Genomic DNA, 16,965 nt, shown 5'->3' with positions numbered 1-16,965 from the left:
ACCCCTGCTGTCACTGATGGGGTATTGCTGCTGAAGATCTCCAGGTCACGCAACACTTCACAGTTTAAATCAAGTGGCCGTCATCTCGTATCAGATTTTGCTATCAACATTTCAATTGAATTTATCTCCTGATGTGTCTGTATCTGTCACTAACTGAAACCAATGTGTCCAGGTGAAGAGGAGCAGGGGTCCATGGCAGAGGTTTCCTACTACTCCTATGAATACGACCCAGATTCTGATCCTTTCCTTGCTGACGCGGAGGCGGGGGAGCATTTCTACCTTCCTGAAGGGGGGGAGGACGTAGAGCAGAAGGTGCTCATCACAGCAGATACCCAGCTTCCCACACTGGACACAAAAAACACCCCTGAACGATGGTATGTGCCGCTTCTTCTGTGTTGATGAAAACTAACAATGGGAAAGATGTGTTGGTAATGCCTTTATTGGGGACTACTTTCTTACGTGGATGGATAAACATTTGGTGCTCTATTGAGTCAAAATACACTGCAGTGCCCCATAATAAAGAAAGTGCAGAGATATGTGGGTTTTTTAAATAGTTCTTTAGATAGAAAAAATAACACTTGAGATTTAGGGCATAGGGGAAAAAATAAACAGCCAATTACACTGGGAATACGTGTTCTCATCACCGAGTTAGAATTTGACTTTTTATTATGACATTTTGCATTTCCATAACAAAGTCATAATATTGAGAATAAAGTCAAACTAAATCAGATAATTTTTTTCATATCTATTATAAAGTTGAACTAAATTGGGAATTTTAAGATTAAAGTTAAATCTTTAAGAAGATATCAAACTACCAACGTTAGCACATGTGGCCGCCTCCAGAAAATGCCTTGCGTAGATGAATTGATGAAATTGTATTTCAGAATCAGTTTCAGTAACAAGCTTTTATTATATAAGCACACAAATACTTTGTGGTAATCAGTATTAGGTTTTTGAAAGGATTGTGCCTAAGCTGTCTGCTCAGGAGAAACCACACAAGTTTGGAATGATGGAATCTCATACAGCTGTCAGTGGCTCAGCATTTCAACTTTATTCTCGAAATGCAAAAGGAAAGAAATCTTCTCCTTATGCCTGACTCTAGCAGTCTTCCACAGTTTTCTTTATCCGTATTTGATCCATGGTTATAATGTTGAACAAAGAGCTGCTGGCTGCTGTTGGACAGTTAAATAACATTGTCACTCCACAGGTTTCTTGTTCAGAGAAAGATGTTGTAACTGTGTCTGAGATGATGTGATATTGAAAGTGTGTTTTTGTTTTCCTGTCGTCCACAGAAACCTTCAGAGAGCGAAACCATGCCTTCCTCCAAATTGTACATTATTTGTGAATATATGTTAGTGAATGGAAAGAGAAGACTTGAGACTCCTGAAAGGAAGAGATGGTGGAGTCTGGAGAACGAGAGAGACTCTGTGAGCGAGTGTGTGTATGTTTGAGCGGATGCCTTCATATATGTGTGTTTGTGTGCAATTGGGTGTGACTGTGCGTGATTGTTATTAGGCTTGTGTCCTCCAGACTTCTACTGTTCTTCCTCCAGACTCCTGGTCACCAATAGGCACCATAGCGTCTTTGTTATTCACTGTACTGCCTCTATAATCACTAGAAGAAATAATCAAGTATTTATGTTTGTAATTACACCTGACTTTAAGCAAAAATATTTTTGTTATATTTTCTATCTGTGGTATTTATTTGTAGCTAGATGTCATATCATTTGTATTTTTTTTCTCTGTCAGTGTCTGCCCACACAGTCGACTTTTTACCCTTGCGGTAGGTTTTGGTTCAAACAAAAGATACTTGTTGTGCTATCAGATGCATTTTTTCCTTTCATAGCAAGCTTTAACCCAATAATTGACTTGTTCGATAATTATCTGGTGCTGGAAAAAGACATATGTTAACCATATGCTTTACAGAAACATAAGCTGAAATGTTTTTCATTCTTGAGATTTTTAATTTTTTTTAAACAGCACATTAGAGATTGACAGGAAACCTGAGGAGAGAGAGACGAGGGGCTGACTGACATGTAGCGAAGGCCTCTGGCCGACTCCCACCGTGGACTTTACAGTTTCAAGAGACGTATCAAGACACGACCATCACCTACTCTCAAGTCGCCTTTCACCTTACCTACCTTGAGATTTGATTGTACAGTTCATAAGCTATTGTGTTTTTTTTTTCTTCTTTAAATTTTGATTTGTGAAGCAATCAACTCAAAAAAAAAAAATCAAGAATGAAGTTTTAAATTTGTGTAAATGTACCAAATTTGATAAAATGTAGCCCCCCCGAGATTCATATCAAAACTTTGTGCTTTTTAAAACAAACGAGAATAAAATTTGTATACAATCCAGGTGTGTGATTCTGTCGGATTTACACTGTGGTTAATAAGCAGACAAGACCTGAGGAGTGTCTCCTGCGGTTTGAGTCTCTGTTTATTTTGCATGTCCTGATTCCCTTTGTAAGTGGAGCAATGAAATACCTTTACCCTCTTAAACAGACCCCGTTCAAATAACTTGTTTTTGTGTCAATGACAAATATGTTTTAGGTATTTATTTAGCAAAATATGATGAAAAAAACATGTAACTTCTTTTGGTTTTTCAATTTGAGGACTCAATTCCGTACTTTCGGTCATTTGAGATGCTCCGTGAAATGACATCACACAAAGCAGAAAATACCATTGTCACATAGAGTTGAAAGGGTTAACTCATCCTGCTTCTCCAGGAGCCCTACAGAGTCATTTCTGCCGATGCAGCACACTACATGCGAGTGTTCCTCCAGCAGAGCAGCTCCAGTGCAGTTTTTTATGAAGACTCCATTTCCTCTGAGGAGCTAGTTAAGTCTGGAGATGATTTCCTGCCTGCAGTGAGCTGTGTTTCAGCCCTGCTGCTTCAGAAGGCCCTTTACTTTGATAAGTGACTCTGTGACCCCTGGCAAGCTGCTGTGTCAGAGACAGAAAGCATGCATGTGTGTGTGTGTTTATCAGTTTGTACATACTGTACACACATCTAGTCTTGAGCGTGCACTCGAATTAGCGTGCTGCTGACACCAGATTTGTGTTACCAAAGCAGCAGCGACAGGAGAGTTGGAGCCTGTAAAAGTTTAATGTTTGTTTTCAGCACGTCACTTGTCGACCCTCTTGGTTACCATGGCCTCCGGCTGCTCAGAGGCCTCCAAACCAGTCTTTCAAATCTCACCCCCAAATTATCACTGGGATTGGAGGAGATGAAAGAGGGAACTGGAACTGCATCTAGGTAATCAGTTTGACCTTGAGTTAAAGATGACAAACCAGAGGGTTGCTGGTCCAATTTCCAGCAGTGTATTCCAGCTGTATGTCGGCAATTTATGACCAGATCAATGGGGCCTGCTGAGTGAAGGTAGTAACTGCTCCAGGTGTGCTGCACTGCCTCTGACCCTGCATCTGTGTTGGGGCTTTATGATGTCAGGGGGGAAGACCGTGTCAAGGTAGCACTGTGCATGCTGGGAAATGAAAATGATCTCTGTTGTTGTTCTCTGTTTGAGATAAAAGTGATGAAACTGCACAAAACCCTCCCTTCCTCCCTCCATCCTGAGCCCAGACAATGATCTGCCCATCCAGTCCAACTCCGGTTGTGACAACAGGCCAACAGTGCAGGGGACCTGTCTGCAGCAAAGTATCCGCAGCAGTCACCGTGGCAACTGCATGCACGGCTGAGGAGTGATACAGCGTCTCCACACTGCGATGAGCAGAAGAGTGAAAAGAGAAAGGAGGGAGAGAGAGGGGGATCCTGGTTTCATGGTTTGCATGGGGAGCTAGCGTTACATGAGAGTGAATCGGAGTGATGACATTGTTCCTACACAACAGCTGAGTGCACCTATACATGTACCTGTGTGGAGGAAGGGCCCCATTCACCTGTCAGGAGCCACTGTGGATGGAGCATTTGACAAAAGCAAAAGGGGCAGAGGGATAAACCCAATCCAGGGCAGAGGCAGTGCCGCTGTTAACACTTTGTGTTTTATAGGTCTCAGGTTTCTTGATTGTTTCAGAGGAAATTAGAGATTGATTCTGGATCATCCAGGGTTCTGGGTTTCAGTGTCAGTGGATCCTGGATAAGTTACACTGTGATAATTGAAGACCACCGAGGTGTTCATGGATCGAGGAGTTTCCTCCAGTGCTCCCCTGATGACTGGTTGGATTTCTGAGGATGAAACCTGCCTCAGGTCCGGCTGAGAGGAGGAGTTTACCTGTGGTAAGGTACAAACATTAGCTTCAAGGTTTTTATTTTCTATAGGTTGATTTGTCCTGTTAAGGGTCAACGTGTATGAATTGTTCTATAGTTTTGCTGCTATTGAGGAATTCCTGAAGGATCCATCACTTCTACAAGGGTCGATGGAGAAGAAATATCCAGCTATTGCAGGAAGAGAAAAAGGTAATCTCATCAAAATAAAGCTTTACCAAAAGCTACTTTTCCTTTTACACCCTGCGTGAAGACATGGACATCATTACCTGAGTTACAGCCGGTCACTTTTTGTCATACGACATGTCATCATTTCAAAGGGCAACACTGTGTCAGAGTGGAGGGTTTTCTCAGAGAGCAGACCTGCCAGGACTCGCTCCTGTCTGTGAAAAATGCTCCAACTCGCTCTGCGTGTACACCGAACACTTGTACGCTGATGTAATCCTAATTCTTTTCCCTGCAGCTCCGTCCTGCTGTTTGTCTGACCCCGTGTGCACAACAGACAGAAATCAGATGCAGAAGTTTAATCACTAATAGCTGCCGGCCGATTGGCTGAGAGACGAGAACAGAATGATAATGAAGCACATTAGTTTTGCTTCTCACGTTGTAAAAAATCTAAATGTTTTTAAGGTTGAGTGAAATACAATCATTTTGTGACTTTGCAGACATATTTATTACTCACCGACTCAGACCTTTGTTTTTCTGGCAAGTGATGAAGGTGGAGAAATACTTTACTCTGGCACATGAAGTTTCATATGTGACATGTGCCCTTTGAATGGAAAACTAATTGTTGCCACTCTGAATCCCTTTATGCAAATCTGTCATTTGAGCACTGCAGATGTAATTTGAGGCACCTGATGTGTATATGAAATAGTAAAGGAGTGTGCAGAGACCCTAGAGTTCACCTGTGTGTCCCCCGCCCCTCTGTGTTCAGGGCCAGGTCCTGGTCGCTACGGGCTTCCTCCAACCATCGGATTTGTTGGCCATGACTTCACCAAAGCAACCAGCCCTGCCTACTCTTTCCATGGCAAGATGAGCGACAACAGTGAGACAGCATATTTATTACTTTTAGATGTGGTCGAAACTTCATTATACATTTTTGTTACTGTCTTGGTCTGAATGAACTTTCGTGTCAAATCTGCTCATAGCCAAGAGCTAATATTTTCAGGATAATAACTTGGAATCACGTAAACTAAGTGAGTGTTAGCTCCATGGTGGTGCAATATCAAGCTATATCCAGTAGAGGGAGACAATATCTCTTTATTCAGCAAGCAAGTCTAATTTGAAGTCATTGCTTGTTCAAATCAAACACAGGATGAGACATTATATTGAGTTTATCAATCGATCTTTATTTGTATAGCCAATATTCACAAATGACAATTCGTCTCATAGGGCTTTAACAAGGTGTGACATCCTCTGCCCTTAACTCTCAACAAGAGTGAGGAAAAACTACTAGTTTATAATAAATGTTCATATTCCCTGCAGTGTACTGTGTTGACTCCAGTCCGGGCCCTCGTTACCATGTTGATTCAAAAATCACTCGCTTTGGTAAAGATGGCACGCCCTCGTTCTCCATGTTGGGCAGAACCAAAGAACAGAGTAAGTTTCCACCCCTGCATTTTGAAAAATATATTTCTTTTCAGTGCACATTTTCCTTAGAACATGTTTTAAAATTATTGTTTTGCCCTAACCTTACTCATAGCTGTTATAATCAAACAATCAACCGTTATCGAAATGCACTTGTTTCTGACACTTGTTGAGATTCAGCTGCTGAAGCTTAAAATCTGATGCTCCTCAACCATATGGTTCTGACTTGACGGTTTTATATCATTTAACTGTTTTCTCTTCATTAGAGGAGCTCTTGAGAACACCAGGACCGGGGGCCTATAGTCCTGAGAAAGCCGCGCCATGCAACGTCCAGCGCAGACCCCCGTCCTACACGATGGGCTCACGCACACTCTACCGCAGCGTCGACTCAGTACCTGCCCCCAACAAGTATGTCCTCCCTCCACTTATGGGCCCTCAAGTCCCAAACAAGCCAGCCAGTGCAAGCTACACACTGTTGGGTACTTACAGCACAGGAGGGCCATCTGTGGATTTAGCCAAGACGCCCGGGCCTTGCAGGTACAACAGCACGGACCCAGGTGTGTATTTACACCGACAGCCTGCGTATTCCATGCTGGGACGACACAGTTTCCCCAGAGACGCCACCAAGAAGCCGGGTCCTGGGACTTACAACCCGGAGAAAGTGACGGTTCACAAGGCCCGGGCGCCAGCCTTCTCTCTGGGCATCAGACACTCAGAATTTGTCACCCCACTGGTTCTTCACATTTCTGACTGAACATCAATCCCTTGGATGGAATGACAGTAACATCATTATGCAAGGGAAGGAGAATATGCTTGAGCAACACATGTAAAGAAAGTACAATTTATTTTGTTCTTTCAGCAACAAAGTGTATTTTGAATCAATCCTGACTCAGTGTCAAAATGTATAATACCTAGTAATTTAATATGTACATAACACAAACATAAAGAACAAACATTCAAACACCATGTGTTAACCATAGGCTTAAGAAAAATAAAACCCTATGACCGCTTAGTAAATAAATCAATCTTAACAAAACGACATCCAAAGACATTTAAAAACTCTAAAAAATGAAGTTGACAAACGTTCTCCATATCATTACTCAACATTCACAGCGGAATCAAGATAGTTGCCTCTAATTACCTCTAAAAATTGAGGGAGTGAGAAAGAAAAAAAAAATACAACTACGGGTTTGCTGCACAATACATTTACAACAAATGTAGAGATGTATGCAGGAGCGGTGTACGGTCCAAAGACGATACTAATAAGCAGAGATGATAGCAGGTATTTTACAGCTAGTTCCCGTTCAGTCCATTGGGAGAATCCTTCTGAAAAGCAGTATGTGGGGCTCTGGAGGATGAAAGCAAAGGATCAGTGCATTAGTATCATCTGTGGTATAGGTGGTTACACCATAAAGCAGGGGTCACTAACAGGCGGACCGCGGTCCGTACCCAGAAGCTGTCACATACGGACCCAGACCTACAGCCAGAACAGAAGGTTAAGATTTTAAACCTGACGCGGCACTTCTATTTGTAACCGGCGCAGCTTCTGTAGTCTTTACGGTAGTGGTTTAGTGGATGAGGAAACGCATTGACCAATTGCATGCGAGTTAAGCCATTCCGCGTGATACTACTCAGCCAATCAAGTCAGTGCATTCCAGGTAAGATTGCGACTCTACAGTGCAGACAGATGACAGTTAGAGGCAAGTTACACACGAAAAGACGACTGAGCCGGAGAAAGTGGAGAAACAAAGGAGTGAGACGGAGAAAGTGGAGAAACAGGAGAAACAGGAGTGAGATGGAGAAAGGGCGAGAAACAGGAGTGAGACGGAAAAAGTGGAGAAACAGGAGTGAGACGGAGAAAGTGGAGAAACAGGAGTGAGATGGAGAAAGGGCGAGAAACAAAGGAGTGAGATGGAGAAAGGGCGAGAAACAGGAGTGAGACGGAGAAAGTGGAGAAACAAAGGAGTGAGATGGAGAAAGTGGAGAAACAGGAGTGAGACGGACAAAGGGAGAGAAACAGAAGAAAAAAGTGGGGGAGTGGGATATAATGATTCTAAAACTGTTCAATTGTTAAGATGTGTTGAGATTTATTATCTGTAAAATTGGTTGAGACTTTTAAGTCAAGATGTGAAACAGAAAAATGGACATTATAGCTTTTGCTCCCTTTATTTTATTTTTCTGAAGTTAAGCCATCTGTTTGAGCATGCACAATTTTCACATTTTATTTATTTTCCCTTATTTTGAAATGCAGCCCTACTTTTATTTAGTTAATGAGAGAACGTTATACATATCTGCAATCATACATATATGTTCAGTTCTACGTGACGATAAATATTGTCAAAAAGTTTTTGTATCGTTCTGAATTAATTTGTTTTGACAGTCAGGTAGTGAGTACATGCAGATGTTGATACAACTACTAGACTACTTAAATATATATCACACTAAATAGTTTGACATTATGATCTTCCGGACCTTTGCTTCAAGACGTTTTCTCCAACTGGACCTGTTTAAATTTTAGTTGCATACCCCTGCCATAAAGTATGTATGTTGCCAATGAGCTGTGGTCTGAGCTTTGACACAGTCCCATGGCACATGCAAGCAGATATTAAAGCAACATTAGTTTAATGGCCCTATGATTTAAAATGGGAAGAACAGTGCCCGTTCTTGCTAAATTTAAATTTGGTGAGCGGGTACGATCTCCTGTGAGAAGTGTGTAACTGACTAATAGTCGCAGCTTAAACTGCCAGAATCAGGCGGAGCCAGTTGAAGATTAAATTTTGAACAGCAGATCAGTTAAAAAGACTTACAAGTCGTTATAAACCAGCAGTTGTCTCTGATATCCAGCAAGGGGGGCTGTTGCTCCCCTTGTATATTTTATATACTCACGCTTTTATTAAAAAAAGGTTACTGATAATTATAATCATAGATCTTCTAATTCATCTTACTGATCATTATAAATCATTATAATCGTTAATCTTATAAAAACAATGTAGCTCAGGAAACACACAATTGATCTGACTATCACAGGCTGCTGCAGCAACACACTAACCTAAAGAAATTCAAGGGAAATGCATCTAAAACTACTGGCATGAAGAATCCAGGTCCTCAAATAGCTCAGCTCAAGCCTTCCTCAGGGTTTCAATGACTCACAGAGACAAGTTATTATTTGCCATTATTTTTGGACATACGTAGGTTTCCCTCCCATGAGCACCAGTGGTGTGAGGACACCAGCAGCGCTCCTGCCACCTCTTTCTAATACATTATTAGATATTATGATATTATATATCATTTTATACAATAATATTGTCTTTTGCACACTCTGTCTACATATTCTTACACTCATAGCATATTATATTATCTATTGTATAGTCAAATACTTATATTTATACCTCTACTATATATCATATCATACTCTCTGTATATTCTTTGTATATATAAGTCTATATACACATATTTATACATGTGTATATGTTATAATTATTATTATTATATTACTATTATATATACTGTTGCTGCCATTATTACTATATACTGATATTATATTGGTATAATTACTATCATATATAAATATATATTATGTTATATACTATATATACTGTCTAACAATAACATTACCATCATATCATCAGTACTATTACCATCATCTTGCCACTGCACCTTATCTACCTATTTATCTTGTGTTTCTGTTTTTTATTCTTTCTACCTCAATATTTTTTATTTTATTCTATTGTATTGTATTTTATTGTATTCAAATATACCGGCTGCTATGACGACTTAATTTCCCTTCGGGGATGAATAAATTAATCTATCTATCTATTAACTTTGTTTAAATATTCCTAAATAATTTGTGCTTGTAACTAAGACTTTGGATCTTTTATGATTTCTCTTACACTCTTCGTCTCCTACTGAGGAAAGGATTCCAGCTGTCCTCTCTCTGTCTCTCTCGGTGCCTTGTGAGTAGTACTATGAAAGTGTGGGTCTGTCCTCTGGGCTCCATGTGGGACTCACCTGGCTTGTGGATCATGTAGTGAATCCAGCCCTGGCTCTGCTGCACCCCCAGGCCCCTCCACTCGTCCTCGCTCATCAGGTGGGAGGAGGGCACCAGTTTCGACAGCTGCTTCGGGAGCACGACATGCCTGTGAGAGGAAGAGGAGCTACAGTGTGAGGAAGAGGAGCTACAGTGTGAGGAAGGACCCGCTGGGGCTCAGAGAGGAGCTTTGAGAGGGAAACAACCTCACGACAATCGCAGGGGAATTAAATGCAACGTAAACACTCGACAACTACAATTACAAAATCAGCAAAGTAGCTTGTTTCCTCTCATTTTACCTGCGGCAGCTGCGTCACGTTAGCATAACGACTTTACGACACAAGTATGCGATACGTGGAGCATAGGGTGGCGTTCTTTAAATATTTTAAACGAGACAATAACCTTACACATTTATATCAAACTAAACTCACAAGGAGGGGGGAGTTGCCAACGGGCGTTAATGTTGTGCTTAGCCACGGAGCTAACCTCGTCTCTCCGAAGTTAGCTAACTGTCCGCTGGAGTCAAAACAACGGACATTTGAACACGGTAGCATCGTCGTTAGCCGCACCTGTACTCGAACTCCTCGTCGGTGTACTTGTCAGAGTAGTAGATCTGTTTCTTCGACATGTTGGCTGTGAAGTCAGCAGATGTGTTGAAGAAAGTCCGTCAGTGCGTCTGGAGAACAGGAAACGAGCTTCTGTCATCTGCCGCTGTTTTCTGACCGGGATTCAAACCTCAACGGCTCCGCGCTCTGATTGGTCCACGCAGGAGACCGACCCTTCGAACACAGATCGTCTATTTAGTGAGCGATGTGCTTCTGAGGAGGGGAAAATTTTCGAACAGTTCGTGCATTTGCTCTAAATAATTTAAAAACATGTACATTTCGCCTATAGTATTAATAAAGGGTTGTATGCCACATGGGTTAAGTAGATAAAGTTTAAATAAGTTTCAGGTGTTAGGTGAAATATATCTGATGTATTTTGAAAGGTTTCTACGGTGGCGGAGAGAGATCACTGCACTGCAAATTATGAAAACACATGAAAGTAGAACATGTGTAAATAGAAAAAAACACGTGCAAATTAAGAAAATACGTGAAACTTGAGAATATTTCATCATTATTATCATTCTCCTAGAGTTGCAACTGCAAATTAAAGGAACAAATTGTTTCATCAACAAAGGCACTGGAAAATGAACACTTTGCTGAGCTTTACTCTTCTTGAAGCTGTGCCTACCAAAACACACTAGACAGCACCAAGTAAATATTTATTTCAAACTTTTGTGAACAAAAAATATAATACAAAGAAACCCCTGGAACGCGTTCACATTGACCTATCTATCATGACCAAAAACAAAATGCATTATGAAAAAACACAACAGGAAGCCCGCCATTTTGCATTTAGTGGCCACTTTACTTTACTTTACTTTGAGGTACTTGTACCAGGGATTACATCAGATCAACTTCAAATTGAGATGAAAACACAATTTCTACACTTTCTGGGACTGCAAAGCAGCACTGAACGGGCCCGAGCACATGCTTTTTGAAGAGTGGCATGCGTTTTGCGCAATGCTGCAAGGATAAACGCTTCACTTCCTGCGTCATTCACGTGATGTCGATCCTTGCCTGCTTATTGCTCATTAGATTAAACTACTTCGCTCTTCCGCTCCCTTCACTGGCTACCAGTGGCTGCCTGCATCCGGTTCAGAACATTATACTTGCGTACCATGCTGTGAACGGATCTGGTCCAGTCTATATCCAGAACATGGTCAAAAGGTACACACCAGCACCTTCACTCCGCTCTGCTTCGGCCAATCGGCTCGTTGCTCCTTCACTGCGAGCTGAACACTCAACAAAATCACGACTGTTTGCTGTCCTGGCTCCTAAATGGTGGATTGAGCTCCTCATCGACATCCGGACATCAGAAAGTTTACGCATCTTCCGCCGCAAACTAAAAACATACCTCTTCCGACTATACCTTGAATAAAAAAAAAATAGTAAAAAAACTAAACATTTTTTAAACTAACAATTTAGTAGCACTTACATGGCACTTACTTATAGCACTTTGTAGTTTTGCTTTATTTTGAAGAAATTGTACTTTCTTGATTCTTGTTGTCCTAGGTCTGTACCCTCGGGGTTGAATGCACTTATTGTAAGTCGCTTTGGATAAAAGCATCGGCGAAATGAAATGTAATATGTTTGTTTTGAATCACTGTCCTATGATCGTTGTTTTAAGTTGTTTTATATAGATGTGTTCTACTGAGTCCAGTATCACACAGATTGACCGACGGAACCAAACCATCCCAGCATATACAAATAATTACCTCAATTTGATAGATTGGGGACATCACAGCCGTCTCTGAATTTAACAATCCTGCTGTTTGACGTTTACCGTCATTCATGTCAACGAGGGCTCCTCAGTCATCGCTGCTTCACTGTCCGTGTGTGTGTAGCGCTGCGTTCCAGACGACTCGTATGTCAGATATTCTGACCTGATATTGCCCAGTTCCAACTTCAAGTCAAACGCTAACAAACATGTCTGACTGTGAGAAGCTGATTAATTTGTCTTATGAGACAATTCAACTGTAGCCAGTGCAGCCTCCGTTCGTACAGAAACAAAGAGGAGGGCGACGACGCCATTATCTTTTTATTAGACTTTTATTCTTGGAAACACATTCGATACATAAAGGAGAACACACACTGTCATTGAATCTCACAAACCAAGAAAAACTGTTGTTTTAAAACAAACATATTTAATCATATGAACTAGTTAAGAACACACTTTCATACTGTGCAAGGAACACAAATTAACCTTAAAATGATTATGTAGAAATCAGTAGAAACAAGATATATAAACACAAATCTTTCGTGTTATTCAATGAGTTACATTTTCTAGGGACATACAAACTGTTAATAGTCTATTTAAAACAGTGAACTATGAATATGTATAATATGAATATCTGCTGATAAATCCTAATAAATCTTTTGTTGCAAAGGTTGCAACTGAATCACTTCTCTCCTTTATGAATCCTCACATGTCTCGTACAATAGGACTGAATCTTAAGTCTTTAACACACTCAAATCAACTAAACCAGGGGTATTCAACAAAAATTTAACGAGGTCCAGTTTGAGAAAATTTCTTGAAGCAAAGGTCCGGAAGATCATAATTACTAACAATTTAGTGTGATATATATTTAAGTAGCCAACAGTTGTATCAGAAACTGCATGTACTCAATACCTGACTGTCAAATCAAATGAATTCAGTACGATTCAAAAGCTTTTTGACAATATTTATTGTCACATCACATAGAACTGAACATAAATGTATGATTGCAGACATGTATAATGTTCTCTCATTAACTTAATAAAAGTAGGACCGCATTTCAAAATTAGACAAAATAATATATAAAATGCATTCTTTGACAACACCTCCATCAGTAAATGGCTTTTTGTGTCGACCCAAAATCCAAGCAACTATGAGGGAGCACTCATGAGCACGTTGTTGGGCAGTGAGTGAGTGGCTCAAGATCCTGGTGGACTGGTCATATTGGGCTCTGAGACCACTTATTTTCTGTGATCACACTTCAGATTTAACTGGGTATGTTTGTTCAAAACCTTTATGTTTCGTCTCACTCCTCTGTTTCTCTCCTTTCTCTCCGGCTCACTCCTCCGTTTCTCTCCCTTTCTCCGTCTCACTGCTGTTTCTCTCCGACTCACTCCTCCGTTTATCTCCCTTTCTCCGGCTCACTCCTCAGTTTTTCTCCCTTTCTCCGACTCGCTGCTGTTTCTCTCCTTTTCTCCGACTCACTCTTGTTTCTCTTCCTGTTTTTTCTCTCTGTATCAATAACAGCCTGGAATGCACAGACTTGATTGGCTGAGTAGTATCACGTGGGATGGCTTAACTCGCATGTGATTGGTCAATGCCTTTCCTCATCCACTAAACCACTACCATAATGACTACAAAAGCTGCGCCGGTTAAAAAAATAAGCGCCCCGTCAGGTTTTAAATCATAACCTTCTGTGTTGGCTGTAGGTCCGGGTCTGTATGGGACGGCTTCAGGGTCCGGACCCCGACCGCGGTCCGCCTGTTAGTGACCCCTGAACAGTTTCTCTCCTTATGACTCCTCATATGTCTATTTAGATGGCTCCTCTGGTGATATCTTTTACCACACACAGAGCATCTAAATTGTTTCTCTACTGTATGAAGCCTCATATGATTATTTAGACTGCTATTTTGGGTAAATCTTTTACCACACACAGAGCATCTAAACTGTTTCTCTACTGTATGAATCCTCATATGGTTATTTAGATGGCCCTTTTGGGTAAATCTTTTACCACACTCAGAGCAACCAAATGGTTTATCTCCTGTATGACTCCTAATATGTATATTTAGACTGCCCCTACGGTGAAAACTTTTACCACACTCAGAGCAACTAAACGGTTTCTCTCCTGTATGCCTCCTCATATGTGTATTTAGACTGCTCCCTTGGGTAAATCTTTTACCACACTCAGAGCAACTAAAGGGTTTCTCTCCTGTATGACTCCTCATATGTATATTTAGACTGCTCCTTTGGTTAAATCTTTTACCACACTCAGAGCAACTAAACCGTTTCTCTCCAGTATGACCCCTAATATGTCTAGTTAGACCGTCTTTTCGGGTAAATCTTATACCACACTTACAGCAACCAAACAATTTTTTTTCTGTCTTACATCCCATATCACTTAGAGGCTGTTTGTTATTTATTGCATTTAAACCAGTCTGAGGTTCCCTGGTCTCCATCCAATCATCCTCACTGTCGTCAGTCTCAGAAGAGCCGTCAGTCTCAGAAGAGCCGTCAGTCTCAGAAGAGCCGTCAGTCTCAGAAGAGCCGTCAGTCTCAGAAGAGCCGTCAGTCTCAGAAGAGCCGTCAGTCTCAGAAGAGTCGTCAGTCTCAGAAGAGTCGTCAGTCTCAGAAGAAGCTTCAGTCTTGTCCTCAGTACCTTGTTGTAAATGTCCATCAGGACCTGAGTTCCTGGCTGGTTCTGGTCCTCCATAGTCCGCTCTGTTCTCCTTCGTTTCACTTGGACTTAGCTTTGACGATTTAGGTTTCTCTTCATCTTCTTCACTCTTCACAGCAACAGGAGTCAATGTGAACTTGATATCAGCCTCCTCCAGTCCTTGAAGCTGCTGTCCATCCTGATTGGTCCACGGTTCCTCCGGTTCCTCTTTAATGTGGGCGGGCTCTGGGTTCTCCTGGTCCACAAGGGGGCTCGACTGCTGCTGCTCAGGGGGAACCTCTTCTTTAATCACCATCAGTTGCTGGACGTCTGCAGGATACACTGAAACACAAATACACACGTTTATCAATTCAGAGTTTCCTGAAATGTTTTGAAAAACTTGTGTTGTTTCGCTTAATGTCGACTGTTGTGATTTTAGAACGATCACATATAGGAAGTAGAGATGTTGAGGTTGTTTACAGTTGGTGTTACGACGCAGCTCGTAAAAAAACCACATGAAACATAGGGTTACTGGTAAAATAAGTTTTTCATTTTGAGGCCAAATAAACCAATAAGGTCACTAACAGAGGAGAACAGGGCGACAGGAAGTTAGCTAATTGGTTAAGCTGCTTTTTAGACAAGACCTGTGGGTAAAACTCAGGGAAATGTGTTCAGACTTTCTGTTTCAGACATGAGCAACAGAGCAGCAGGTTTTCTGAACAGACTTGTTCACAACAGCATCAAATCCTCCTTTTTCAAATTTTCAACAGATTTTTAAACGGTTTGGTTCGTTATACATTTCAGAGATGTAGTTATGACACTGCATACATTATTCAATTTTTTTGAAAATAACATTATTATTCATAAGTACGCAGTGTCATAACTACATCTCTGACGTTTATAACAAACCAAACCGTTTAAAAATCGGTTGAAAATTGAGCAAGTTATGGTTATTTAAAAAGTATGTACCACTACAACACAATGTTATGGGTGGGCGAGCTGCCTGTAGCAAGATGGCCGCCATGTGCGGACGTTCGACTCCGTTGGCCGAGACATCTAGCCATATATATATATGTACATAGATACATATATCTATGGGTGGAGCAGCCGGGTGCAGCCACAGATTATATGTCTATGGGTGCAGCTGCCAGCAGACAGAGACAGGAAGTGACGTAAAAACTCCGCTGCTCGAGCTGATGCTAGCTAACGTTAGCATGTGAGCGGTTCCTCTAGGGACTGACCTGCTCTGTGCAGCCGGACTTCGGGCTGCATCACATCGTCGAGCAGCCTCCTCTGGCGGCAGATCTCCCGCTCGGACCGCTCCACTCGCTCCTCGTACTCCGCCAGGGTTTCCTCCAGCCCCGTGAGGATCGCCTCAGCCGCCGCCATTAGCCGCTCGGTGAGCATCGCTCTCAGCTCCGGGACTTGAACCTTAGCTCCTCCTTTCTCCACCTGCAGCAGGAAGTCTTCAGCGGCAGCGCTGATCCGCTCATGTACCGACACCCGCAGCAGCTGCAAGGCGGCCATGTTCCTCCTCTCTGCGCACATCGAGTCTCTGAGGGGACAAAGAGAGCGAGCAGCAGGAAACCAGAGACTCCGAGCCTTCAGCGACCCCTTTTGGACTGGAGGACGAAGAGGAAACGAAAGTACTAATACTGCACAGTAGAAATACTGTGGTACAAGAACTAGTTAAACAAGTATAAGATGCAAAATAAACTTAACCAATGGTGGAAGAAGAATTCGGATCATTCACTGAGGTAAAAGTACCAAGACAGTAAAGTAATATTCCATTACAAGTAAAAGTACTAAGACATTGAAGTAGAAATACTCAATTATTAAATTAAACAAACTGAAAAGCAGCACTGAACGGGCCCGAGCACATGCATTTTGAAGCGTTGCAATACGTAAATTTTCATCATTTTCAAATTGTCGGAAAATTTTGGTAAGTTTTTGGGCATGTTAAAGCCCTGAAAAAGCAAATTCATTTGCCTGAAAAAAACAAGAATCCTTACAATTTCAATAGGGCCTTCCACTGTCTCCTACTGTTTGGTGCTCGGGCCCTAATTATAACTAATTTTTTTAAAAAATCCTCACAATTTCAATAGGGCCTCACTGTCTGTCAGTGCCTGTCAGTGCTCGGAACCTAAATTAGAAAAGAA

At 41.5% G+C, this 16,965-nt stretch overlaps 4 protein-coding genes across 4 annotated transcripts in view; 2 read left to right on the top strand and 2 right to left on the bottom strand.

The window, feature by feature from the left end:
• Positions 1 to 2,297, top strand: part of cpamd8 (C3 and PZP like alpha-2-macroglobulin domain containing 8) — a 45,390-nt gene extending 43,093 nt beyond the window's left edge. The window contains exons 43-44 of the mRNA XM_061078151.1: positions 173 to 374; positions 1,293 to 2,297. Coding sequence (XP_060934134.1) covers positions 173 to 374; position 1,293 — 203 coding nt within the window. The 3' untranslated portion in view covers positions 1,294 to 2,297. The remainder of the gene's footprint in view (positions 1 to 172; positions 375 to 1,292) is intronic.
• Positions 2,298 to 4,187: 1,890 nt separating this feature from the next.
• cimap1d (CIMAP1 family member D) lies at positions 4,188 to 6,561 on the top strand. The gene is made up of 5 exons (XM_061078887.1): positions 4,188 to 4,237; positions 4,321 to 4,412; positions 5,095 to 5,265; positions 5,706 to 5,884; positions 6,076 to 6,561. The coding sequence occupies exons 1-5, from the start codon at positions 4,188 to 4,190 to the stop codon at positions 6,559 to 6,561; spliced, it is 978 nt and encodes a 325-aa protein (XP_060934870.1).
• A 147-nt stretch (positions 6,562 to 6,708) lies between these two features.
• Positions 6,709 to 10,555, bottom strand: cks2 (CDC28 protein kinase regulatory subunit 2). Its single transcript, XM_061078362.1, has 3 exons — positions 10,404 to 10,555; positions 9,816 to 9,943; positions 6,709 to 7,155 (listed from the first exon to the last, which is right to left on the bottom strand). The coding sequence occupies exons 1-3, from the start codon at positions 10,460 to 10,462 to the stop codon at positions 7,112 to 7,114; spliced, it is 231 nt and encodes a 76-aa protein (XP_060934345.1). The 5' UTR covers positions 10,463 to 10,555; the 3' UTR covers positions 6,709 to 7,111.
• A 2,048-nt stretch (positions 10,556 to 12,603) lies between these two features.
• Positions 12,604 to 16,341, bottom strand: LOC133010585 (zinc finger protein 2-like). The gene is made up of 2 exons (XM_061078178.1): positions 16,048 to 16,341; positions 12,604 to 15,148 (listed from the first exon to the last, which is right to left on the bottom strand). The coding sequence occupies exons 1-2, from the start codon at positions 16,331 to 16,333 to the stop codon at positions 13,833 to 13,835; spliced, it is 1,602 nt and encodes a 533-aa protein (XP_060934161.1). The 5' UTR covers positions 16,334 to 16,341; the 3' UTR covers positions 12,604 to 13,832.
• Positions 16,342 to 16,965: the final 624 nt, after the last annotated feature.

The sequence above is a fragment of the Limanda limanda genome, chromosome 9, assembly GCF_963576545.1.
Source record: "Limanda limanda chromosome 9, fLimLim1.1, whole genome shotgun sequence".
Classification (NCBI taxonomy): domain Eukaryota; kingdom Metazoa; phylum Chordata; class Actinopteri; order Pleuronectiformes; family Pleuronectidae; genus Limanda; species Limanda limanda.
The sequence above is the reverse complement of the archived record's forward strand: the minus strand, read 5'-3'. Positions and strand labels throughout refer to the sequence as shown.